Below are 26,613 nucleotides of genomic sequence, written 5' to 3'. Positions count from 1 at the left end.
CCTGTCGGAATTTACGACGGTTGGGGAGGTCGGTGGACAGAGAGAGTCTCACTTACAAACGGTCAATGGAATTTCCAAGCTTAGAACATTTCTCTTAACTTCATTAATCTTATTTCTAAGTGATTGCAGAAATAACTAGGCACAAACCCCTAAATTGGTATAATATTTGGTGAATTAACAATTTCCAAGGCAATAATTAAGTTTTGACACTCTCTTAAGCCAGCAGTCCCGTCCTAGTGATGGTGTTCATTTGGTGTTCCAAATGTTTAACATTAACTCCGAGGTTTACGACTTGGAGGAATGTCAACAGAATTTTACCCTAAACTCGCATTTAGGGCTCTTGAGCGAGGCTGAGTGAAGACATAGTCAGGAAATGTCATTTTGAAATTTAAGGTTGTTTGAAAAAGATTACTCCAAGGCTTCTAGAGTGTTCTTCTGGGGGTGATTGTAAAGTTAGAACATTCCTTTTAGACCATAAGATGGGGGTAGTGTGTGTGTGTGTCCAAGCAATGAAGAAATCCTCTGTTTAATCCACTACAGAAGTGTTTAATTTTAGTTTTGGAATGTTTAAATGTAGCCGAGTGAAGTGTTTAATTTTAGTTTTGGAATGTTTAAATGTAGCCGAGTGAAGTGTTTAATTTTAGTTTTGGAATGTTTAAATGTAGCCAAGTGAAGTGTTTAATTTTAGTTTTGGAATGTTTAAATGTAGCCGAGTGAAGTGTTTAATTTTAGTTTTGGAATGTTTAAATGTAGCCGTGTGAAGTGTTTAATTTTAGTTTTGGAATGTTTAAATGTAGCCGTGTGAAGTGTTTAATTTTAGTTTTGGAATGTTTAAATGTAGCCGAGTGAAGTGTTTAATTTTAGTTTTGGAATGTTTAAATGTAGCCGAGTGAAGTGTTTAATTTTAGTTTTGGAATGTTTAAATGTAGCCAAGTGAAGTGTTTAATTTTAGTTTTGGAATGTTTAAATGTAGCCGAGTGAAGTGTTTAATTTTAGTTTTGGAATGTTTAAATGTAGCCGTGTGAAGTGTTTAATTTTAGTTTTGGAATGTTTAAATGTAGCCGTGTGAAGTGTTTAATTGTAGTCTTGGAACGTTTAAATGTAGCCGAGTGAAGTGTTTAATTGTAGTCTTGGAACGTTTAAATGTAGCTGTGTGAAAAGCGTTTCATTTTAGTCTCGGACCATTTAAATGTATCCATGCTGAGTGTTTAATTTTTGTTTCGGAGCGTTTAAATGTAGCTGTGTGAATTTTTTAATTTTAGTCTCGGAGTGTTTAAAGTTAGCCTTGTAAAGAAAATTAAACACTCAGCTTGGCTATATTTAAACGTTCCAAGAATAAAATTAAATACTTCACACGGCTACATTTAAATGCTCTTGAGGCTAAAATGTAACACTCAGCATGGCTATATTAAAGCGCACCAATACTAAAATAAACACTCTGTATGGCCACATTTAAATGTTCTGACACTAAAATTAAACTAAAATAATTATGGGCTGGCCTGGCTCAGGGATTTTTTGAGCCTGTTTAAATTAAGTGATTCTGAGCGCTACCTAGCTAACGTACATCTTTACCATATCTCAAGTTTTCTCAAAAGTACATAAGCCCCTGATGTCTTTTTTGGGTCATCCAGGAAAGAGCCCACAGTCTTCTTCTTTTTCTTTTAGTGTTTTATGAGTAGTCTGAACACTTGATAGTTAAAAGGATATAAGTAAAAGTATAAGATACATAGATACATAGATACTTTGAAAGTTTAAAGCAATGACTGTGTCAGGAACAGTGTAAAAACAATATATGGAAGTTATAGATGGTTACACTTGTCCAATTTAAAACCAGAAAAGCTCATAGTCTCTCAAGCTTTCACGTATTTTGGTTACATTTGGACTTAAGTCAGATAGTGATAGTAAAGGTTGAACTGAATGGAACTGAAGTTTCATTAGCACATTTTGCCCCACAGAGTTCAGGTAGGAGAGCCCCTCATCAGAATTTTGCTTAAGCCTGCAGAGGAGTCTGAATCAGCTCAGAAGTATAAAGTCATTGAATTCAGATATTTGTTTCAGTCCAACTGCAGGTGTATAAAATCCAGCCCCTAGCTATGCAGTCAGCCTTTCCAGTCATTAGTGAAAGAATGGGTTGAATCCCAACAAAAATGTCTAATACAAATAACTCCCACTAATTTACATATAGACATCCAGAGATCAAAAAGAGATATGAATTAAATATTACATGTAGAGATCAAAGGTTAATGGGTTATTATTGAGCCATGTACCCTATTACTGACATACACTGTGTGTTTCTACAGCCTATAATGAAAAGATTGTGGCGTTCCTGCGACAGCCTAACATACTGGAGATCCTGCAGGAGAGGCAGCCAGAACTTGTGAGAAACCATTCACTTAAGTACGTTTCTCAGTTGAACCCAGCTCAACCTGTCTACAATCAAATGTTCAAGCAGTGCACAAAGCCTGGATTCTAGCAGTGCTGTAGACTTTTTCAGGTTTACACTGCTATTGTTTTATTAACTAAATAAAATTCTGTATTGTTTCATGTTATATCACCTTTCTGCCCAAATTGTTGCTGATCATCCGTGACTTGATTGGTGTCCAAAGTTTGCTTCATTCATTTTGCAATAAAGATATGAGACTTAAATTATAATATAAACAATTGTATTTGATGGTGTTTGATTTGACTGTGCTGCATTCTGAGCTCTGCTGGAGGATTTATTGAGGCCCCATTTTGGCTACAAATCAGACATAACCAATAAATAAAAACTGAAAATGTTTAATGGAAGTGTTTAAAAAAGGTATTCAAAAATCATTGATCAGTGTAGTAAAGGCTGTCCATTTAAGGCAATACTGAAATCGTGTAAACACAAGACTGTGTGTGTGTGTGTTTGGCTGCTCTTGCAGAGAAAAGGTTCAGTTTATTCGGAATGAAGGGGCATCTGGGTTGGCACGGCTCTCCAGTGATGCAGATCTAGTAATGCTACTCAGGTCAGTGTCTTTCTGTGTGACGGGGGGGGGGGGGGGGGGGGGGGGTTATGCCTGGTATGCCAGGTTTGTGTACTATTACATAACCTCTCCCTCTTTGCAGTCTGTTTGAAGAGGAAGTGATGTCGTACGTGCCACCCCATGCTTTATTGCACTCCAGCTACGGTCATGGCTCCCCACAGGGCTCCCCTGGTGAGCAGTCACATGACCTTGCCCCATCTCCTGACCCTGTTTCCAACTTCCTGTCTGATACTGTTTGAATTTTAAGTTTTTTAATATAACAGACTAAACCAAAATGTCTGTAAACAAACATACATTTTAAAATTATCATTATTAAATGTTAACAGTGTTTGTGTGTCAGGTATTTTATTTTGTTGTGGTTCTCAGTGGCTCTAACATTGCTGTGTTTAACATTTTTGATGATTTTAAAACTGCATGTCAGTTGTGTTGAAGTTTATTACTGTTCATTACTGTTCATTACTGTTCATTACTGTTTCATGTTTGGCCCAGCGTGCAATAGATCTCTTTTATCTTTGTTTGAAATGCGGTTCAGTCCAATCTGTTTTTGCCAACTTTCCGGCAAAAAACGATGAAAGGCAAAACTGAATTGTAATTGTTGGCTAATAATGTTGTATCATTCAATGTAAAGGTCCAGTTAATCGGCTCTGAACACCCCTGTTCCACTGCTTTACATACATCCCTGTAGACGAAGAAACCTGAACTGCATAATGACAGATAAAAATGATGTTCAAATTCTTTCAATTTCCAACTCTTATCTTTTATTCTCACCCACAGGTACATCTCGCGCCAATGCTCGTGCTCCCGCCCCGTACAAACGAGACTTTGAGGCTAAACTAAGAAACTTCTACCGCAAGATGGAGACAAAGGGCTATGGACAGGGACCAGGAAAAGTGAAGTACGTAGTGTGGAATCATGTTTCAATGGGCTTAATAGGCCTTAAAACACATTTAAATGTTAAAGAACAAGGCTCCCAGCTGGAACACTGAAGTGATCCATAGAAATGTGTGAGTTCAGTTACAGTTTAGTGAAAAGTCCAGTAGAGTTGATTATCAGTAAGATTTTTCCTTCTGTTAGCTGATGTAACAGAAGTTGCCAGTTAGTGTTCTCCTCTAAGCGTGTTCAGCTCTTCAGTGATGTTGTGTAACTGTGTGCACACTGCAAGTGACAAATGCAACAACACGGCCGTCATAAAATCATCATTTATTGCAAGCAGGGGTCCCCTAGCAGGCATTTAATCAGGTTTTACCACTAGGCAGTGTCTTGTCAGCAGCACCCTGTGTGTGGCATTCTGTGCATTGTGTCCTGTAGGCACTGATGAAGGACTAGAGGATGACCGACAAACTGTGCAGCAACAAATTCAGAGCTTCTGCTTCTGATGTGTACTGATGTTCTGTCATGTTGGAACAGGAAGAGGGCTCCCCAAACAGTTCCCAAAACTCAACCTGTTCTTTCACTATGTGTGTAGAAGCACTCTGCATGTCTAGGTGCTTGGTTTTATACACCTGTGGCCATGGATGTGATCGGAGCCTAAGTTCAGTAATTTAGATGGGTGAGTAAATATTTTGGCAATAATGCAGTGGACAGTAAGTGGACAAAGTGTTTTAAAACTCCATTATAGAACTGCAAAATGTTCCTTTATGCTGAATGAAGCTGACATGGATAATGGGTGTTAAAAAAAGGAGGTAGTCATAATGTTATACTTCATCATTGTATAATGAGAGGTCATGATAATTTTTGGTTTAAGCTACACCCAAACTGCTTAGGCTTACTGCAGTTCAACACTGTCTAAAAGTGGCTGTGATTTCTGTTGTCTCACCTATTATATCTAACATTCTTAACAATATTACTAGTCCACAATTTTATGTTATTGTCTTTTTCTTTCAGACTGATTATTCGTAGAGATCACTTGCTGGAGGATGCATTTAACCAGATAATGTGCTACTCCCGTAAAGACCTGCAGAGGAGCAAGCTCTATGTCAGCTTTGTCGGAGAGGAGGGGTGGGTAAAAATGGCATAAAAAGCTTAGCAAATTTTATTAGGATTTTATTAAATTCAAATATTATTATAATCTCATTGGTTTCGGTTGAAGGGCTCTGCTGATATCAGTGATGTTGATTTGGTGATTAGGTTGGACTATAGTGGCCCATCCAGGGAGTTTTTCTTCCTGGTGTCCCGAGAACTCTTTAACCCGTATTATGGACTTTTTGAATACTCAGCCAACGACACTTACACTGTGCAGATCAGCCCGATGTCGGCCTTTGTGGACAACCACCATGAATGGTGAGTCAGGGGTAAAAAATAAACTCGTCAATCACTAAAACTACAGACACACAGCAGATAAAAGTGTCTCAAATCTGATCTATTTCATTATGTGACACAGGTGATTTATCTCTGTGGCAGTGTGAACTTCAGTATGAGTAAAAAGACAACAAAAGTGTTGTGAAAATTATTAATTAGATAGTGAGAACAGCCTAAGATAAAATCTGAGAAAAACAGATTTGGACAACTTTTACCTTCTGTGTGATCAAATCCTATGTTACAATAATAGAATTACTAATTGATGGTTAGTAATTATTAATAGACTATTTGGCAGTTTGTCTAAAATTCACTGTGTTGTTGTATTCCTCTCAGGTTCCGGTTCAGTGGGCGGATTTTGGGCCTTGCTCTAATTCATCAGTATCTTCTGGATGCCTTCTTCACTCGACCATTTTATAAAGGCCTGCTCCGCATGTGAGTGTTAATACTGAGATACAGTACTGTGCAGTATAAGGAAACCACCCTTCATATAATTGGGATTTTAAAAATACAAAGAAATGTGTCTCCCTAACCGTAAAGGTGCATATAAACACAAAAACTGCACCATCAGATAAACAGCAAATGTCTGTGGACACTCCTTCTAATGAACACTTTCAGATACTTTGAGTTAACCCATTGCTGACACAGATACTCAAATCACACTCATAGCTTGTCTAATACCTGTAGAGAAATACTGCCAATAGAATAGGACTGTCTGGAGCATATATTAACTACATGCCTAGTGCCAGGCATGTTCTCGAGGCATATAGAGCCTCCAGTATTAAGATTTGTGAAATGATTCAGCTTAATACAATACTTTTGGATAGGATGAGTTGCAGAGTTGGGGATGAGGTAGTGTTAATCAGCCAATATCCTGACCTTCCTAATCTGAGCTCTTGTCACTGTATACCATCAGTTTCTCACAGCACTGTTCTAAAATCTAGTAGAGAGTCTTCCCTGGAGAGTAGAGACAGTTACTCCAACAAACTGGATAAACTCTCTTTAATAACACTGATTTTGGAGGAAACAGTGATTTAACAGGTGTTTCGAGGCTTTTGTCCATATGGTGTATGGTCATGAAGTATTATTTGAGAGTTTTGCTTCCATTAACAAAACACATTGAATTTTATCTGAAGTTCATGGAATGCGTTTGCATCTCTTGCTTATGAGAGTATACAGTATGTAGTCTTAAAGCCTATTCAGATTCAATGTCGGTTTTTGCTCAGTAACAGAGACATGCAATGCATTTTGGTACACATTCCACTTGTGTAGTGAGCTAGGCACATTTCAGTGTTTTTCCTGCTTTATTACTCTCACTTCATTCAATAACATTTATATAGTTATATAGATAAAACATATATGCAGAGCAGTAGGCCTACAGCACCAGAGTTCAGAAATGCTAAGCCACAGAGCTGCACAATAATTATAATTTATCGTATTGTAACAAATTTGCTATTGTGATAAATTATCAGAAGTGGGTAGACTGGCCTAAAACAGAACTCAAGTAAAATGACTGTTACTTCAAAATAATACAGGAAGAACCGATCCACAGAGGATGCCATTTCCTCCGTGATCCACACTGCCCTCACCCACCTGGAGCAGAAGGATTCCTACGTTCGGATGCTCTTTGTGGTCTTCATATCTGCTTTCAACACCATGATTCCTCAGACCCTGATAACTAAACTCTCCTCACTTGGACTAAGCTCTTCTCTGTGCACTGGGTCCTAGACTTCCTGACCAACTGGCCGCAGTCTGTGAGTCTTCATCTCCTCCCCCACCATAACCCTCAGCACTGGCTCCCCTCAGGGTTGTGTGCTGAGCCCCCTCCTGTTCACACTGCTCACATATGACTGCTCACCTCTCCATCCAGGCTGTCATATTGTGAAGTTTGCGGATGACACAGCAGTGGTTGGATGCATCACGGACAGAGATGAGTCCAGCTACAGGCAGGAGGTGGAACACCTGGAGGGTTGGTTCAGAGAGAACAACCTCTGCATCAATGTAAAGAAGACGAAGGAGATGATTGTGGACTTCAGAAGGGGCCAGCATGCCCACCTCCCCCTGCACATTGGAGGATCTGTGGTGGAAGTGGTTGACAGCTACAGGTACTTGGGTGTGCACCTGAGCAGCAACCTCACCTGGAGCAACAACACTTCCACTCTGTTCAGGAAGGCACATCAGCGGCTCTACTTCCTCAGGAGGCTGAGACGAGCTGGACTCGGGAGCGCAGTCCTCACCTCCTTCTACAGATGTGTGGTGGAGAGCGTCGTGTGCTCCAGCATCAATGTGTGGCATGGAAGCTGCTCTGCTACAGACAGGAAAGCTCTGCAGAGGGTGGTAAAGGCTGCACAGAGGATTGTTGGATTCAGCTTCCCCAGCACCACGGACATCTACACCTCCAGATGCAGGCAGAGGGCCACCTGCATCAGGCGCACTTTTTGTCCCGCTCCCCTCAGGCCGGAGGCTGCGGAGCATCAAGTGCAAAACAACCAGACTGAGAAACAGCTTTATTCCGCAAGCTGTAAGACTCTTAAACTCCACCTAACAACACACTGCACTGACATACAAGGACAAATTACTGTTTACAAACACTGTCACTTTACCCGCACTGAGACACTTTATCTTCTACTGCTCTAATTCTATATCATGCTGCTATAGCAAACTTGCACTCTGCCCTTCATGTTGCTCCAACCTGTCTATTCTCCCTATTTATTTTAATTGGGGGTATTTATCTTTATCTATTTTGTATATTCTATTTTTTATTGTATTATTTTATTTTATCTTATTTTATCTATATATCTATTTTAATAACAGCTCTTGGTTGTAAACTGGATCACGAGATCACAATTTCGTTCCACCTCATGTACCACATGTGATGTGAATGACAATAAAATCTCCTTGACTCCTTGAAAATAATTCTTATTCAAGTAGAAGTAAAAGAGCTCATATGAAATAAAGTATTCAGTAAAAACATTACACAAGTACTGAGTTTCTTCATTTACTTTTTTCAGTAACGAGTAATCTAACTAATTACTCTGACTGTAACTATAACGCCGTTACCATTTCCGACACCCCGTTACTGAACGTTACTTTAGCCGCTCAATTAACTTTTTTTTTTTTTTTTTAGTTCGCGCATACAGACAAAGGCGCAAGTGTGTGTGTGAGTCACAAGTGACGAAAGGATGGATTGATGGTGGGATGGTCGCTCTACCCTATAAAAAGGGGTAGTGGGAGGGTTTAGGAAGTCGTTTGCCCTGGTTAACCCCTCCTCTTTCCGGTGAACTTGACCTTCTGGCCGCTGGGCTTGTGGCTTTATCTGTGGTTTGGCGTGGTGAAGTGAGGTACAATTGTGATGATTTGCGCGCTCTAATCAATTCAGTGATTGCCGTCGTAGCGTTGTGCCGGGGTCTGAGGCCTTCATTCGGTTTCTGCTGCGCAGCTCTGTTGCTTTATCTCTTCTCATCGTCGCTGTTTCACGGCTTCACTCCAGGTAGGAATATTACTTTCTTTATTAAGAATATTTGAAGCACGTATTGGTATTTACCTTTAATTATTTGGCTAGAACCATCAAATTGCCCGCTCTTCCTGTTCTCCTAACGAAGGTTGGCTTCCTAACACTGGTATGCCCTTTACATGTTTTGTTAGTTATTAGATATTTGTAGAATTTGTAGAGGTTAATGAGAGAATTGTTGTATTCTTTTCAGACATGGACAGACCAAGTTCCGTTTTAAGTACATTAAGCTCTCTTTAGCTGCTCTGGTTTCTGCTGTTTTCTCTTTTCCTCCTTGGTGAAGCTGTTTGATCCAGCTGTTAAACTTATATATTAATACCATTTTAACTGTCATTAGATTGTTGTTTTGTCCATTCTTTTGTTTTGTATATATATACATTTTTTCTTTGGTTTGTTTAATTTTATCCCCAGAAGCTTATTTGTTTTTTTCTGTTTTTTTTTTCAGTATTACAAGTAATTTTCTTTGGTCGTGTGGAGTTTTTTGTTTCTATTTTTTTAATTTGTTAGATTATATTTTTGTCAACATTTTGGGTTTATTTTCGTTTGTTAATTGTCTAATAATAATAGTAAGTACATATTTTTTTTTACAGGGCGAGTAACACAAAAGTAACGCAATAGTTCCATTAATGTCCATGACTAGGAAACAAGTCTCTAACTTTTATTGCCAGGCTTTGTAGATTTTTCAAGATATATATGAACTACTCCGACTAACAACAAAAATAATGAATGTTTCTACCAGGAGATACAAGGTTTGTTCTAGCAGTGACTATATGTGGTTATGCATGTGTGTGCGCACAATAATACCCGGTCACTGAGCAGCATGTGTATTCCTGTGGGGCCCTGCCTGTACACTTGGTTAATGTGGGTTAATGGCAGGCTCAACACGTTGGAGATTTTTCTGGTCAGCTTAGAAGCGGTCATCTCCTCGAGGTACAGCATGTAGTAAACTACAATCACATTCAATTATTTTCAAATAATTCAAATAAAAACAGCTATATATATCAAGTCAAGTCAAGTCAAGTCAAGTAGTTGTCAGTATTGTCAATATTGCATATGTACAGGACATATATATATATATATATATATATATATATATATCGAACCGCTCTACAAATTTACAAACACACTCAAACTGAAGGCTCAAGCATAAACTATATATCTCGTATCAGTATGATTCATCATTCAGTTCCTGCACTTTTTTCAGGAGCATTTTAATGCTTTGAATCTGCCGTTCTGCCACATCCTGGTGTTCTAGGATTTAAGGTTTTCTATCAGATTCAGAGCCAATGATTGGGTTGATCAATTTATTGTCAACTCACTGTTGAGTGTTTGAGACAGCTTTTGCATTTTGATCTTGTACTATTACAGTATTTTTCTCACTATAAGGTGCACTATCATTTAACGTCTATTTTCTGTTTTATTTCCATACATAAAGCGCACTGGCTTATAAGACACATTTTAAGAGACACTATAAAGAACGTCTAATTCAGCAGGTCTTGCCGCTGGGTGGTGGTGAGGGGTAGCTAACCAAGTTAAGTAAAGGTAAGCTAAGTAAACAAAACTGCAATAAAAAGACTTTTAAGTCAAACGAGCACTGGATGTTAATCTACACAGATTTCTCTCCTGAAAACTGTATATTTGGGTGAGTAGAGCACTTCCCTGTATCTACAGCTTAGATTCCCGAATATCTCCAGATCTAAGGCTGGAGCATTAGCATTAACGGCTAAACGATAGCAGTTAAAGATACACTGAGTGCTCCGGTAAGACAGGGCAATATTAGCTAACAGTTTGTCCCACGTAGCGTGTTTTAACATGGTAAACTCGCAGGCTACATTCTGATATACCCCCCTCTGAACATCGAAAGAGCTTGCGCTTAGCGTAGTTAGCAGATAATGCTTATGCTGCTCCAAAATCCTCCCAGCAAGCCCACCGCTAATAGATGACTCAGTACCTTATATTTACAGTGTATACTGCAGCTGCTTTTGATTGGTCATATGAAGTCATGTAAGATGCTTTGATAAGTAAATAAAGATATAGAAGCATATGAATAAAGCAACAGAACATGTGCATTGAATTAAAAATTGCTTACAAATGTAACACGAGGAACAGAGATGAATATAATAAAATATAATTAAAATACATTTTTGATATTACAAATTTTAAAACAACTATTAAAAATAACATTACAGTTTGATCTAAATGTTACTTAAACTAACACAGTAAATTAAAGTACTGTAAATGTAAGGGAGTAAATGGGAGCATCTTACTACCCAACTGATATCTCTGAATATATTGTTCATTTCATCAGTGCTTAAAAACAACTGCACAATTCACTACAGAGCAAAATTTGCTCTGTACCCTACATAATAGCGCCCTAAAATTGAAACAGAGGAAGTTACACCGACTCAGATTCCCACTGTTCTTTCTGCAGCCCGTGTGATTTAAGTGATCTGGAGTTCCTGGATGAGGAGTTCCACCAGAGCCTCCAGTGGATGAAGGATAATGATATTGAGGACATGCTGGATCTCACATTTACCGTTAATGAGGAGGTGTTTGGTCAGGTCAGCATTTTTCATGTTTTTCACTGAAGTATACACACGGTTTCCATGGATCTTGGTGGCAAAACCAGGTTTATAAAGCCCTCCCAGCATTAAGGTGTGGAGCTGTGGGACATTTATTATGTTGATCAGCTCAATCATACATCAATATGACCTGTTGGGGCACCTTGCATGACGCATCTTGTAATGTGGGAGTTATTTTATGCCTTTTCTGGATATGTTAATAGAAAAGTGGACTGCAATGGTCACTGTCCCAGTGACTTGTCCCATCCATCTGTACCCACTATTAGTCCTCATTCCAACTCCTCTAAAAGCAGTAGTGTTTTTTGTTGTTTATTATCACTTCTATCTATTAATAAAGTGCAATTGGTCATTAACTGGCATCTCTGTCTGGGTCCAACTGTGTCTGTTATTCAGCTTCGGAGGTAAATAGAACACAGCGTAATGCTTGCAATATATACATCTTCCTCTGACCACAGCTGTGTGATGCGGTGTAACATGTTTGTTATTGATTATTTAGAATTACGTGTTAATGTTATAAAATATTAAGGAGTCTTGTTTCTCCTCTCCAGATTACAGAGCGGGAGCTGAAGCCTGGAGGGGCAGGAGTTCCGGTGTCTGAGAAAAATAAGAAGGAGTACATTGAGCGCATGGTGAAGTGGCGCATAGAGAGGGGTGTGGCCCAACAGACTGAAAGCCTGGTGCGAGGATTCTATGAGGTAGGACACTATAGGACACTCACGCCAGAATGGCTGAATCTGCATTAGCATTTATTCACGCACAGCAGAAAATTATATCTGTCCAAATGAAAATATCTCTGTTTTATATATCTGTTTAATAATGTACCACTCCCGTAATGTAATCAAGTAGAAAATAACAAATAATATTAATCAATGGTTCTTTTATTTTTAATTGAGAATTCAAAATCGAAAAAATTTAAAAACAATGATTTATTTTTTGAATAAAATACCAAAAAACAAATAACGGCTTGTATTTTCTGTTTTATATTTGATGATCCAAACAAAAATGAAAAAAAAATCAAATAAAATGGCCAGTTTGATTTTGAGATACATTTGATTTAGATTTTTCACCAGCGTCTTTCACCAGGGCGTTTTCACACCTGTAGTTTGTTTCTATGGTCTGAATCAGTTGATGAGTTTGTTTACTTGGAGTGTTTTCACCCTCTGTTTGGTTTGGTTTCACACAGACACAAACCTAAACACACCAAAATGTGCACCAATAAACCATGTGAGCACATGGTCTCCTCTGATTCATCAGAGAAAGTAAATAAACACGGAGGAGGCAGAATGCAAATGCAAGTCTGTTTTTTTTAACATTTCAAAAACAAACAAAAACTGAGACAAAGAAATAAACGCTAAAACATAAAAAACAAAGACCATAAAACAAATGACTAAACCAGGTCTTAACAAACAAAGAAATGAAATTAACAAACAAAAAAGAAAACAATAAAAAGAAAACAAACCAGAACTCAAATGAGACAGCAGGGATTACAGATAACAGGGCGGGGCTAAGGTGGAGAAAAGACCAAAACAAAAACAGAGCCATGTGCTTCACATGAAGGACATGGGGAGGTAAACAAAATAAGAGAACAAAGGACAGGGGCAGGAAGGACCCCAAAAAAGGAAAGACACAAGACAGACACAGGCTAAGGTGTGCTGGGAAATATTGGGATTGTTATATATCAATTATGTTTATTCAATTAATACATTAGTCCTGTTTTACTAATTAGTTATTGAGAAATTAATGAACACAATTCCACATTGTAGATATCATAGATCATGTATAGATTGCATATCATGCTTCACAGTATATTTGATCTTGATATGGTTTATATAACTTTCAGACAGTCATCCTGCATTAGTAAAAGCTTTATTTCTTTTTTGTGACTGGAATTGACTGCATTTATGTTCCTAAAGGCAGCAGAACAGCCCCGCAAAGAAGGTCTCCCACCGCACAGGAGGCTTCGGGCGAGCTGAAGGCTAGGCTACTGGAAGAGATGCCACCATATCAAAATCTGGACACTTATCTAACTGTAACAAATGTAGAAAAGTAGATAACTGTCACAGCAGCCCTGTAACAGATAATGTGTGAAAAATGCTCCATTCCCTCCCTCCATGCTCTGCTTTTAAACAGCAGTCCAAGCACTTAGAACTACATTTTCCTCAAAATGCTACAACTTTATTCTTATAATACTACAACTTTATTTTTTAAATGAATTTGTTTTAATAGTGGCCCTAAAACACAGTGGTACTTTAAGTCTAATTCTCAGGGTATTATTTCCTCAGTCTTAAGTCTGACAGTGACTTTTTCAAGATGATTTAAAACTAATGGGATACTGCCCTGGGAATTAGATCAAAAGTGCAATTTGACTGTTCATTAAATTATTTTACATTCTATATTTACAGACACATTAAAAGGATTTTAGCAGTCTGATTTACTGTTTCTTACCTCTGACAGACAGTTTTTTTTAAAAACTTTTTGTTTAAAAAAAAAAATCTAGATTTTTACATTCTGATGTATTGTGTCCTAAGTCTATAAATAATGCTATAATAATGTTTATTTTATATTATGTTTTCTTTTATTAGCTTATTTTATTTATTCTCTATTCAAATCTAATTTAAGCTTTGTCTTTCTGTGTTTTTATTTTAATTTATTTATTTAGAGCATAAATAGCACAGTTTTTTAAATGCACCTTTTTACTGATGATATCCCCCCATCTACCCCGCGTGTAACTGCAAGGAGCATTTAAAGTGGATCGGAAATTTAAATAAGATGCTGTTGAAAAATCGGCTTTTGGTCCTTTTTTTATTTTCTATTTTTGTTTGGATCATAAAATAAAAAACAGAAAATACAAGCCGGTGTTTGTTTTTCAAATTATATTCTAAAACAAAAAAAAAATCTTTGTTTTTTTGTATTTCATTTTTTGATTTTAGATTCTCAATTAAATATCAAAAGAACTAATATATGGATTTTTATCAATATTCTACATCTTCGTTTCATCAACATTTGCTTTAGATAAAAATACTTCAAATAAAGAAACAGTCTTGATGTTTTTACAGTATTTTGTATGTACAAACTCCTTATTCTAAATCTTTTTACATTACATTACATTTGACAGACGCTTTTGTCCAAAGCGACTTACAATAATGAAGTACAAAAGTAATAGGAATTAAGATAACCCATTTTTGGATAGGGCTTAAAGGAGGTCAGGGAAATAAAGGGATAGAGAAGTGAAGGAGGGGAAGAAGGAAATGGGGTTAGAAGTAGTTAGTGTGTTAGAGGTGTTAGGAGAGTAAGTGCTCTTTGAAGAGCTCTGTCTTCAGGAGTCTCTTAAATATAGCGAGAGATTCTCCTGATCTGGTAGTAGAAGGTAGTTAGTTAGAGGTGTTAGGAGAGTAAGTGCTCTTTGAAGAGCTCTGTCTTCAGGAGTTTATTAAAGATAGTGAGAGATTCTCCTGATCTGGTAGTGGAAGGTAGTTTGTTCCACCATTGGGGAACTCTGTATGAGAACAGTCTGGATTGCTTTGTGTGAGTGTTTGGCAAAACGAGGCGACGTTCATTGGAGGAGCGCAGCGGCCGGGAGGTAACGTAAGCCTTCAGGAGTGAGTGCAGGTAGGAAGGAGCCTGTTCTGTCATCACCTTGTAGGCAATTGTAAGAGTTTTGAATTTGATGCGAGCATCAACTGGTAGCCAGTGGAGCTCAATGAGCAGCGGGGTGACATGCTCGTTTTGGCTGGTTGAAGACATGCTCGTTTTGGCTGGTTGCTCCTTCATCCATGAGGATATGTCAGAGAGACACTGCGATATCTGTGCAGAGATTGAGTTATCTTCAGGTGAGAATGACAGGTATAGCTGGGTGTCATCAGCAAAGCAATAGTAGGAAAATCCTGACCAATAACCTGGATAACCTGACCAAGAGAGGCGGTGTATATTGAGAAGAGAAGGGGACCCAGTACTGAACCCTGGGGAACCCCAGTGGATAGGGAGTGGGCTGAGGACAGCTGTCCTTGCCACGACACCTTGAACGAGTGCCCAGTGAGGTATGATCTAAACCATGACAGCACATTGTATGAGATCCCCATGTTTGAGAGTATAGTTAGGAGGAAGTCGTGGTTGACTGTGGCGAAGGCGGCCGAGAGGTCCACCAGAATGAGCACTGAGGACTGACCTGCAGCTCTAGCAGTTTTCAACGCTTCAGTCACAGCCAACAGAGCCATCTCTGTAGAGTGTCCTTTTTTGAATCCAGATTGGTTCTGGTCCAGGAGGTCATTCTGGGAGAGGAAGCCAGAGACCTGATTTAAAACTGCTCTCTCGAGTGTTTTAGAGAGAAAGGGTAGTAGTGAGACCGGTCTGTAGTTATCAACCTGGGCGGGGTTGAGAGAAGGCTTTTTAAGCAGTGGTGTCACATGTGCTTGTTTGAAAGCAGATGGGAAAACACCAGTAGTTAAAGAGGCATTGATGGTGTGAGTGATAGCCAAAATGATTGCAGGTGCGATGGTTTGTAGTAAGTTTGAGGGAATTGGATCAAGCGGACACGTAGTAGGATGGCTACGTGTTAGGAGAGCCAGTGTCTCATTCTCAGTGAGAGAAGTGAACGAGGAGAGCGCAACGCCTTCGGTGGAGGGACACCGGGCTGCAGAGCATGTAGTAGGACTGTTACATGTTACATCAGTAAACTGGTTGCTGATAGCTGCCACTTTCCCAGTAAAGAATGATGCAAGTGTTTCAGCAGTAAGGCATGTAGCCGGAGGAGGAGGAGGGTTGAGTAGTGATTTTAAATGTAGCAAATAGTTTCCGGGAGTCTGTGTAATTAAAATTGGTTAGATCCATCTTTGCTATACATTTTCATATAACTATAATTGATTTGTGTCTGTGCAGGTGGTGGATGTGCGGCTGGTTTCGGTGTTTGATGCTCGGGAGTTGGAGCTAGTCATCGCTGGAACTGCAGAAATTGACCTGGCAGACTGGAGAAACAACACAGAGTATAGAGGAGGTAGCAAATCTCATATTTCTGACATTAAGTGCGACAAGTAAAGTCTTAATTCCAAAAACACTGGGACACCTTGTAAATAAATAAAGTGCTGAAAGTTAGAAAACTTCTTGCAGGAACACATCTCATAAAACTGGGATGAGACAACAAAAGTAAAATAAAAAGTGATAATCTCTGTCCTTTCTCTGAAGGTTATCATGACAATCATATTGTCATCCGATGGTTCTGGGCAGCAGTGGAACGTTTTAACAATGAACAGAGACTGAGACTCCTGCAGGTACAGTACCCGAACATCCATCCTGCTGTAGCGCCATCAGGATTACCTGATTAAACTGGATGACTCAATCATTATTAATAATAAAGTCTAATGGATAACATTTTGACATCTCTTAAAAAAAAATTAAACTTGTTTTAATGACCAGGCATAATGCATTAGTTGATATTATTGTGATATTGTTTAGATTATTTTATTGCTTTGCTGTTTAAAAAAATATTAATTGTATAATCAGAATATTTAATGGTTAATTACTGGAATACTAAAATAATGGTGTGTTATGTCATTACTGTAACAGATATTACAGATATTACTGTGGCTTTTTTACTTGTCAAAATATTCTATTATTTTTTTGGACACTTGTAGACTCCATACTAAATTTAATAATAGAAAATGCTGTTTTTCTTTGCAGTTTGTTACAGGCACCTCAAGTATTCCCTATGAAGGATTCGCCTCTCTCCGGGGAAGCAATGGCCCACGTCGGTTCTGTGTTGAGAAATGGGGCAAAGTCACGTCCCTGCCAAGGTTTGCCTGCCTCAAAATACATAGAACCATAAATATTGAATAGTGGTGTTTTGTCAAATAAATCAAAAGTTTGAAAAATGCAGGAATTCACATTATAATGTTTCCCTCTTCACTCCAAACATACTTACATAAATCACGATTGACATCTGAATTTTGTTGTTTAGCTTTGTGAGGTAACTATCATTGCCACCGGCAAGTAATGAAAGCTCTACAGTCATCCTGTAGTCATTCCTCTACAGTCATCATTCAGCACTCTGCACTTTTTGTTGAGTAATCTCAACAGAACTGTTTGTTTCGTTCCTCACACTTTTAAAGATAACTGTCTCACAAACTAATTAAGATTTTAGGCCTTAACTGATGTGACAGGACTAGCTAGTCGGATCAGACAGTTTATTTACTGCAAAACTTACTCTAACCTGAACATTATGCTTCCATTTAACAACAAACTTCCATTTAACAAAACATGGAGCAAGGCAGTAAAGATAACCCAAAGCATTTTTCTAAGCACATGTACCACCATTGTTATGATGTCTTGAATATTAATCTACAATTTAAAATAAAGAAAAAACATTGAATAAGAAGGTGTTGGGCTACAATATCACAATTGTCTTTGTGTGTCCACAGGGCTCACACCTGCTTTAACCGCCTGGATCTCCCTCCGTATCACTCCTTCTCCATGCTTTACGAGAAGCTGCTCACCGCTGTGGAGGAAACCAGCACCTTCGGCCTGGAGTGAAGCTTCCTCACCAGGCTCTCCTTCACCTGCCACCACATCTGGAATGCCACAAGCCTTTTAGCCCCTCCTCCTTTTCACCTCTATTAATTTGGCATTTGTTCCTGGAGCCTTTATTCCTTTCCTGTGAAACCAAGTCTGTGTGACTGATCGAAGCTGCTCTTGGTGGCTCCTAGCAGACCTGAGGCCTAGATTGGTTCTCTGGTCTGTAGACACACAAACACACACAATGCTTTAGTTGTACGATCAGGAATGATAGCACTACCCCCTCTTTAATATTTCTCTCTTACTTCATCTCACATTCAAACACACAGACCATAGTTACAGAGTACAGAACACCCGTAAATAATCCAATGCATTCTCTCACACACACACACACACACTGTCACAATTAATGTTAACACAATCAACCCACCTCAGTCTCCACCCACAAATGTGTTTTTTCACAGTAACAGCAGTGAGGTTGGGCAAGTTTACAGAATACTGGCAAAATCCCATTCTGTCTAATGGGAACATTTTTCAGTTTAAAATGTGCCCACTACCAAACTGGACTATATTGGCATACTAAAACCAGGAAAAATGTAAATGCTACCATATTACTGTTACTTTGTTTACACACAATGATACAGTGCAATCTATCTGTATGGGATCTTTCACATATTCAATACTGATACTAAGTACAATTGTCAGAGACCACCCGTTGTGTATTTTATTTCCAGTCAAAACTAAAACTAAGTTACTCAGGGTTCTGAGTTGTTTATTGTATTAAGGTGGGTCATACTATTTTACCATCAGCAGCCAGAGACACTGGGTGGGTATAGTAGGTGACGCTCTCTCCCCTCATCACTCCCCTTATGATGTTAGCTGAAACTAATGGCCCTGTCTTACACCCTGTGAAAGGGTGCGTCACGATGCTCCTTGCTATCTTACACCCTGTCAACAGTCTAGTTTCACACCTTGCCCTAAACCATTAAAATAGCCTTAGTGCAGGGGTGTCCAAACTTTTTTTGTTGGGGGCCAGAAGGAGAAATATATTTGATGTCACGGGCCACAGACTCTGTAATAAGACAAATCATGAAATATACCACTTTAAATAATACTTTTTTCCTGATTATTTCATTTACACACCATTTTACTTGACTTACTATCTTTGACAGTGTTGTGTAAACTAAGATTTTTCAAATTGATGTTTCATTTCATGATGTCTCTTAATATTAAACTCCTTAATCACGGCAACTTTTAGACTCTTTGGCCCGTTTTTCTGCGCTAGAAATGCGCACTCTCTCCGCGTTTAGACTCTTTGGCCCATTTTTCTGCGCTAGAAAAGCACACCCTCTCCACTTTTAGACTCTTTGGCCCGTTTGTCTACGCTAGAAATGCGCACTCTCTCCGCTTTTAGACTCTTTGGTCCATTTTTCTGCGCTAGAAATGCGCACCCTCTCCGCTTTTAGACTCTTTGGCCCGTTTTTCTGCACTAGAAATGCGCACTCTCTCCGCTTTTAGACTCTTTGGCCCATTTTTCTGCGCTAGAAAAGCACACCCTCTCCGCTTTTAGACTCTTTGGCCCGTTTGTCTACGCTAGAAATGCGCACTCTCTCCGCTTTTAGACTTTTTGGTCCATTTTTCTGCGCTAGAAATGCGCACCCTCTCCGCTTTTAGACTCTTTGGCCCGTTTTTTTGTGCTATAAATGCGCACTCTCTCCTCATTTAGACTCTTTGGCCCGTTTTTCTGCGCTAGAAATGCGCACCCTTTTCACTTTTAGGCCCGTTTCTGACAGCTAGCGTTTGAATCTCACGTTATAAAAACCTGCTTAACAGCGGGCCAACTTTCATTCTATTTCTAAAATACCAGTGGGCCGTAGTTTGGACACCCCTGCCTTAGAGTTTATAAATATGTTTACGCAGATGAGCGTGGTGGTCTGAAAGTGACGTGTGTTCAGATAAATATCTGGCATTTTTCTATCTTGGCAGCGGGAAACACAGGTGCGCCACTGACTGATTAAAACCATGACAACAATCAACAGTCAGCTTAATATAGAAGATAACGGCATTTTGCTATTTGAGAATTTAACATATGTTCATTCTCACTCATTCTCTCTCACATCCTGCAGTTTTGGAAATAAAAAATAAAAATAGAGAAGCACTTTGACTGAATTTAAATAAAGTTCACTTTTATATTTTATATATTTGAAAAACATCAAAGCACAATGCTCTCTCGTCTCTCGTGTGCTGTTTCCATGATTTGAAAGTGAAACTAATGTCAGTTACTCAGTGTTGCAACCCAGCTTTTACATAAACAATAAAGAATAAAATAATATTGCTGTCCCCTTAAATGAGCTGCTAGCATACCTTCACAGCGTGAATGTGCAAGTCAGTTTCGTCTGCTGAGATGCGCAGCGCTCTTAAGATACAAACGCACCAAAGTTACAGAGTGTCGGGCTCTTAAAGGGAATGACTACTGGCACACTGATTGATTTATTTCACGTTATGCCCAAAACACACCCATGATTAATTTCGAGAATTACTTCAAGCCTTTTGCGCATTTGGAGCTACGCAAGGTGTCATTTTTGCACCCTCAGTATACCAAAGACATAGGCCCCTAAAGCCAGGCGGACACTGTGCGATTTTTTTAATCGGATGCGTTCTGGAGAGCTCACACTGCACGTTTGAATCGTTTGTCGTGTATGAACAACGCCTGCGATTCATCTGCACACACTGTACGGTCCGACTGACCTGCTGCGACGGGGGAGCTTACACTGCACGTCTAAACGCAGCCCGTAGGCGGAGCTTTCTTTGCGTACAAACTCTCGCTTTAACACAACATGTCGCCTTGCAAAAGAAAGCGCTTAGCTTTGCTTATTTGTGAACGGAACAGACGTACATGGACTCGCAGGTGGCTGAGGCGAAGTGGACTCTACGGGTTGTCCGTTTTACAGAAGGAGAGCGCATAGAAAAATGACTGCGCGTCAGGCTGCGAAAGAAACACCAGCAGCTTAAATAAAATAAAATAATTTTATTTTTTATTCTGTTTATTGTTTATGTAAAAACTGGTTTTGCAACACTGAATATTAAACAAGCAATCGATTATTCACACTGGATAGGGACCCTCATTTACAGTGCCGCTGAGCATTAACAGTTTAAAAGGGATTAAAAAAATATATAAAAAATAGAAATAAAAACTGACATTTATTATAGACGAATAAAATATATACGTAAAAATGGGAAAATAGGACCTTTTAAAAAGATCATAAAAATTGACATAAAAGGTAAAAAATTTATATCTTATGAAGATATATATTTAATGATTTGATTAATAAAAGAAGAAAAATAATTAAAATGAATAAATATAAAATATAAACTCATTAAGAATTCGTTTAAAATAACCCAGGCTTTCTGCAGAATAATCAAAGTTTCAGTTAGTTTCAGTTTCAAATCATGAAAACAGCTCACCAAAACCTCAAACTATTCTTTATATTTGACAATATTTACTTACAGGTCCTTTGATTGTACTTACAGGCCCTTACTTATTTTTATTCAACTGAACTGAGTTTTATATTATATGTAGCCTCGCGCTGAATTCAGCTCCGCGCTGCGAAAGAGAGCGAGAGAGAGGCGCAGCGCATTTTGTCCGATTTATCTTGATTAATTATCAGTACATTTATTAGCTTTAGTAAGTTTAATAGCACTAATTTTACTACACTTCTCCGACCTTATTTATTAAAACGTTTATTTTAGAAGACAGAGGTTATTATGCGGGCAATGCCGCGCGCAATGCCACGCGCTGCGCTGGCTTTGCGTGGCTAATATTCTGGAGCACTGGACGAGATTTTAATTAATAAATTAATATATTTATAATTTTAATAAAAGTAACGAATTATAAAATATAGCTTTATATTTCTGTGCATGTTTTAAGTTTTATATAATTGACTGGCAGCACCAGACGCTGACAATGTGCTTTATTTTTCAGATATAATAGCAAAGTGAAATAAAATAAATTTATGTTTGTCAAAGTTATTTTCTCTTTTAATTTTTCTTTTCAAAAACTCCAGCTATTGACTGAGAATAATCATCTGTTGAAATTCTTAAACAGCAGAATGCCTGTGTCTGCTATATTAAGCTATAAGTCTGTGTACCGAACATAAATATAAATCCTTATAACTGACAGAAATAAATATGACTAATAATTATTTATAGTTACTGTGCAGATTTTTGAGAAAACAGGTCGTGACGTTAAGAAATCGGCCCGCAAAGCAGCTCACGCTGAGACAAGGGACCAAAATTTCTGGCATGTCAGAAATCCCTGGTCGCGTCCGACTGCTCATTCGCAGCTCGTATGGGCAATTAATCGGACATCGCTTCCCCTCTCACACTGCACGACAAACGACGCACGATCAAGCTAAAATTCGGCTCGATCATGAAATTCAGTCGCATCCGACCAGATCGGGCTTAAAATCGGGCTAAAATCGCACAGTGTCCGCCTGGCTTAAATCAGTCTGTGCAAAGCGCAACTGACTGATGCGCTATAGATCACTAATATGAGGCCCAAAGCATCTGTAAATGATGTATCAGATCTGGGGATCCAATGCTTTCTTCAGAGTGCGTTATAATGCTGCCTGGTGATGCCACATTGATTGGTAGGAGTTGAAGAAGTTGACATGCATAGGAGGAGCATGGGCTCGTATTGACACTTTTAGTGTTTGGGACATTACTAGTGGTAGGGAGAGTTCTAGTGAGTGGGTGGGTTAATTGGGCTAAACTAAATTGGGGAGATAATTGGGTAAAAATGAAAAACATTATCTGTTATGTGTCTTGTAGCATTTTGAATGTTGTTCTCAGAGCTTTAAGGTGTACACCATATATTTATTAGATTTGAAGGGTCCTGATGAATAGAGTAGCAGTAGCGATGCTGGGTGAGACTGGCAACTGGCGTGGTTGTGATGCTTACGATTTTACATAAGATTTGAATAGTGGATATTTAAATGTAAATAAAAGAATCAGTGTTAGATTGGCAAAACCAAATTATACTCATAGTAGTAGGGTCAATTATTTGTATTAAATTACAACAATAAACAAATTAAAATCATGAATAATTAATAATCCATCAGTTACAGAATGGGACAGCAACACTGTCAATATCACTAAATGAAACCTCTTGTATGTCGCCGGGTGTGAATGTGAGAAAGTTAGGGCCAAACCAGGTACTGTGATTAATTAACGTTAAAATATTAACAAATTAATGTATCAAGATATGATTTGATATGATTTATTTTGATATGATTTTTGCTGGAAATTAAATAAATGAAGGTTGGTCTCAAGGAATGTTGAATCTGGATTAAAACACCATACTTAAGTTGGTATTCATGTGTTGAATAGGATACGAAAGAATGCACTTGTGGACGGAGCAGAGGAAAGAAAACTGAGTACTGAATGTAATTCAGTACGGTTCTACTGCACTGAATATCTACTGTTCCTTCACTTCTAAGAATCATATCACAGAGATCAACTCCTGAATACTGACTGTTCCTCATCAGTGGAGACAGAAGCTCATTCTGAGGCCTTCAAGACACGTCTTTTTTGGAATGTCACTTAAAGACTACCCAGTGTTCAGCTGTGTCAGGGTGAAGATGAATGACTGGAAGCTTTTCTGTTGTTCCTTTAGCATGTTCGCAATCCACGGCTACAGATTTCGAGCGCTGCTTCAAGAGACAGCTGAGCTGACATAACAGATCATTAGAATGACTAGTTCGAGGGGGCATTATAGCTTTAAGATTTCCAATAGCATATCACTGGAGCTGCATGTTACTGTAGCTGCTAAGAAACACTTAGATTACATTTATGCTAACGATGTAAGGATTACCCTCTCTCTGTTTTCAAAACCAGGTCTATTACGTTCACCATCACACCAGTGCTAGTATATTATACCTGACTGTAACACTAGTGGTTTATGATTTAGAATAGAGTGGAGTCTCTAAAAGGGTCTTCTGGTGATGTCAGATTAAGTTAATTTTCAAACCCACAGGGTGTGTTCACACATGCCAACAAGTTGGTAAGAGAGAGATAGCCCATGACATCTTCTGATAGATCTGTTATGGGGACGCAAGAACCATCTATTTGTCCCAAAGCACTGTAGACCCACACCTGTACCCTAAACTTTCCAGAGGCTTCAAGGTCAGGACAACTTTAATGAGAAGCCACTGTTTACAGGCTGTAAGCAGATGTGATGTATGTGTTGGTGTGGCTTTATATGTAAAATCTTAACATTGGGGACACATTATACGGACAAATGTGAACAGAATCTGGTCAAAGTAGATCCAGATACAAAACAAATGTTAATGCCAGGTTTAAACAGGCCCAACGTGCTTTAAACAGGATGCTTTTTCCAAAGATTATCAACACTAAATGTGTTCACATGCACTGAAACATCGGTTCATAATCAAAGTACTGCAGTTATATGATTATTCAATTGATCGCGTGAACAGCATACTTTGATTTCTTAGATCAAGAATAAGAAATCTGTTCTATAGAGCTGAATTTTAACTCAGTATTCAGATGCATTTAACCACACACAGTATTAGAGATGGGGTTCTGATTGGGACCTGTGTTGACAGTTGACGTTTGGGTTTATATAGATTTATAAAAATAATAATTTCCTTAATTTTAATGGAGTAAAAATAACACTTTTAATTCCCATTATTTTTAGAATAATTTGTATAAATATGATTGATGTTTAGTGTAATCACAAATTATAGCCTTTAGCAATCATGATTTACCCACATTTTTGTGTTCATTCCACTATTTAAAAAAAATATAACAAACTTTGCAACACATCAGTATAACAGGAGGGCTACATTCACAGTAACATTGGTGTTGTAAGTGGGATAAATATGTAGTAAAATTTACAGAACATTAACAAAGTTACAGAGGTGTAAATATCATGGCCTTCTGATTTTGATTATAAAGAAATGTACTTACTCAGTGATGGTGATAGGAGCCAGGAGTTGTAATAAATACAACATAAATATAAAAGTTTTATTTATTATCCAAAACACCAGTTAATATGCACATAATGCTTAATCTGGATCTGATATTATTCTGTGTGCAGTAGTGTGCAAAAGTTTGGACGCCCCTGTTTCTATGACGTTTTGTTTTTTTCTTCTACAGAGTGCAACATTTAGGGCATAATTTGTTCTGCGTTTTCTCTAGAGGATGATAGAAAATCAGTATAAAAGGGTTTGACCAGCGGTGCCCAAATGTATGTAACTTCTTCATAATCGTGTTTTATAAAACTAAAAAAATAATCATTAAAACAATATCTCAGGCATCAGGCAGCATTTTCATAACCATAAACACTTCATATTTTAGGATCCTATCACCACTACTAAGAAAAGTGCTCTTCATGTCAACTAACTTAGCAACTTAATTAAAAAAGAAAATACAGTGAAATTCTCCTTTTAATGTTTTGAAAATAACATTATAAATGACATCATCCAGAGGCTCACTCGGTATCCAGGGGATCATATGCTTATGTGAATAGTTTTAAACACAGTGACCCTAATGCTGCAATATGTTGGATGATAAAAATACAAGGTTACATGTTTTTCCTATGACTTTTTCCTAGTTAACTGGTTGGCAAAAATGTGTTGTGGTATCCCACCCCCAATCCATCCGCCCGTGCACACACGCAAGTCTGGTTTGGTTACAGATAGATTCAAATGTTCTGATTTGTCCTAAATTAGCGATGCTCTTTTTCTCTGTATAGGTCGATCTGTGGCTAAACCTAATGCATGCAGGGTCTAAAACACAGTACCTGAGTTCGACCCTTAGGTGGCGTCGTGTCATAGCTTGATATTGCATGCTGGAGTTAGTAAACTACCACCAGTCCAGATTAGCTTTAACTTGCATGAGGAGTTGCTGTTATTAAACAGACGGGATGGGCTCGGTGTTTAAAGAATAAACCCACCCATGCTCATCGGAGCACCGGAGAATCTTCATATTCATGGCTTTCGACTATCACATGACCTGAGATAAAAAGAATGTAATTAGCTAATAGAGCTAGCACCTCGCTAACAGTTGGTGAGACTGAGAGCATGCATGTGGTTCACGATGGTGTCCATGTTTGTATATAGTTGTACTATATGGATGGCTGTCTTGTTTCATGTTTAAATTATATTTTGCACTGAATGTACCAAAGTTCTGTCTCAATTGATCTCTTATTGTCTTTAATGTGTGATTTTTGTAAGTGACGCAGACACAGTCATTATTAGCAGTCCCTGAGCAAAATTCTAATAATTTTATATCTGAACTCTGTGAGACCAAATGTTGAGACCAAAAGTTTTTGACGCAAAACTGTTTTTTAAACATAGGGCAATGATTATACTATTATGATAATAGTGATTGGGCAAAAGGGATGACTAGATCTGGAAGGATTAGTGGACCTGTAGTGAGAATGGACTTATAGGTGTACTCTACTTAGTAGAAAGAAAAAAAAAAACTGTCCAAAGTATTAGATTTGTCTTTAGGAGAGACTGTAAAATGTGTTTGCTGAAAGGACAGGTAACATATGTTTAGGTGTGAGTTTTTAGGTTTTTTATTATTCTTTGTAATGTAGTTAAAAGTCTTACTGCTACTATATCAAAGGAAGAGATTGTATACATTTTTGTGGGGAGGCAAAGCTTTAAGTGTTTTGTGAACTACGCGT

The 26,613-nt window shown here is 38.3% G+C and overlaps 1 protein-coding gene across 2 annotated transcripts in view; it reads left to right on the top strand.

Annotated features, from left to right (window-relative positions):
* The window catches only part of hecw2a (HECT, C2 and WW domain containing E3 ubiquitin protein ligase 2a), a 113,832-nt gene extending 87,727 nt beyond the window's left edge, over nucleotides 1-26,105 (top strand). For both annotated transcript variants that reach the window (XM_022663426.2, XM_022663424.2), the window contains exons 18-30: nucleotides 2,301-2,397; nucleotides 2,907-2,990; nucleotides 3,091-3,179; nucleotides 3,783-3,903; nucleotides 4,893-5,006; nucleotides 5,136-5,288; nucleotides 5,640-5,738; nucleotides 11,246-11,375; nucleotides 11,945-12,091; nucleotides 16,272-16,386; nucleotides 16,575-16,660; nucleotides 17,070-17,182; nucleotides 17,807-26,105. In XM_022663426.2, coding sequence (XP_022519147.1) covers nucleotides 2,301-2,397; nucleotides 2,907-2,990; nucleotides 3,091-3,179; nucleotides 3,783-3,903; nucleotides 4,893-5,006; nucleotides 5,136-5,288; nucleotides 5,640-5,738; nucleotides 11,246-11,375; nucleotides 11,945-12,091; nucleotides 16,272-16,386; nucleotides 16,575-16,660; nucleotides 17,070-17,182; nucleotides 17,807-17,918 — 1,460 coding nt within the window. In that variant the 3' untranslated portion in view covers nucleotides 17,919-26,105. The remainder of the gene's footprint in view (nucleotides 1-2,300; nucleotides 2,398-2,906; nucleotides 2,991-3,090; nucleotides 3,180-3,782; nucleotides 3,904-4,892; nucleotides 5,007-5,135; nucleotides 5,289-5,639; nucleotides 5,739-11,245; nucleotides 11,376-11,944; nucleotides 12,092-16,271; nucleotides 16,387-16,574; nucleotides 16,661-17,069; nucleotides 17,183-17,806) is intronic.
* The last annotated feature ends 508 nt before the right edge of the window (nucleotides 26,106-26,613 follow it).

Source organism: Astyanax mexicanus, chromosome 11, assembly GCF_023375975.1.
Source record: "Astyanax mexicanus isolate ESR-SI-001 chromosome 11, AstMex3_surface, whole genome shotgun sequence".
In the NCBI taxonomy this organism is placed as follows: domain Eukaryota; kingdom Metazoa; phylum Chordata; class Actinopteri; order Characiformes; family Acestrorhamphidae; genus Astyanax; species Astyanax mexicanus.
This window is presented reverse-complemented; position numbering and strand designations above follow the sequence as displayed.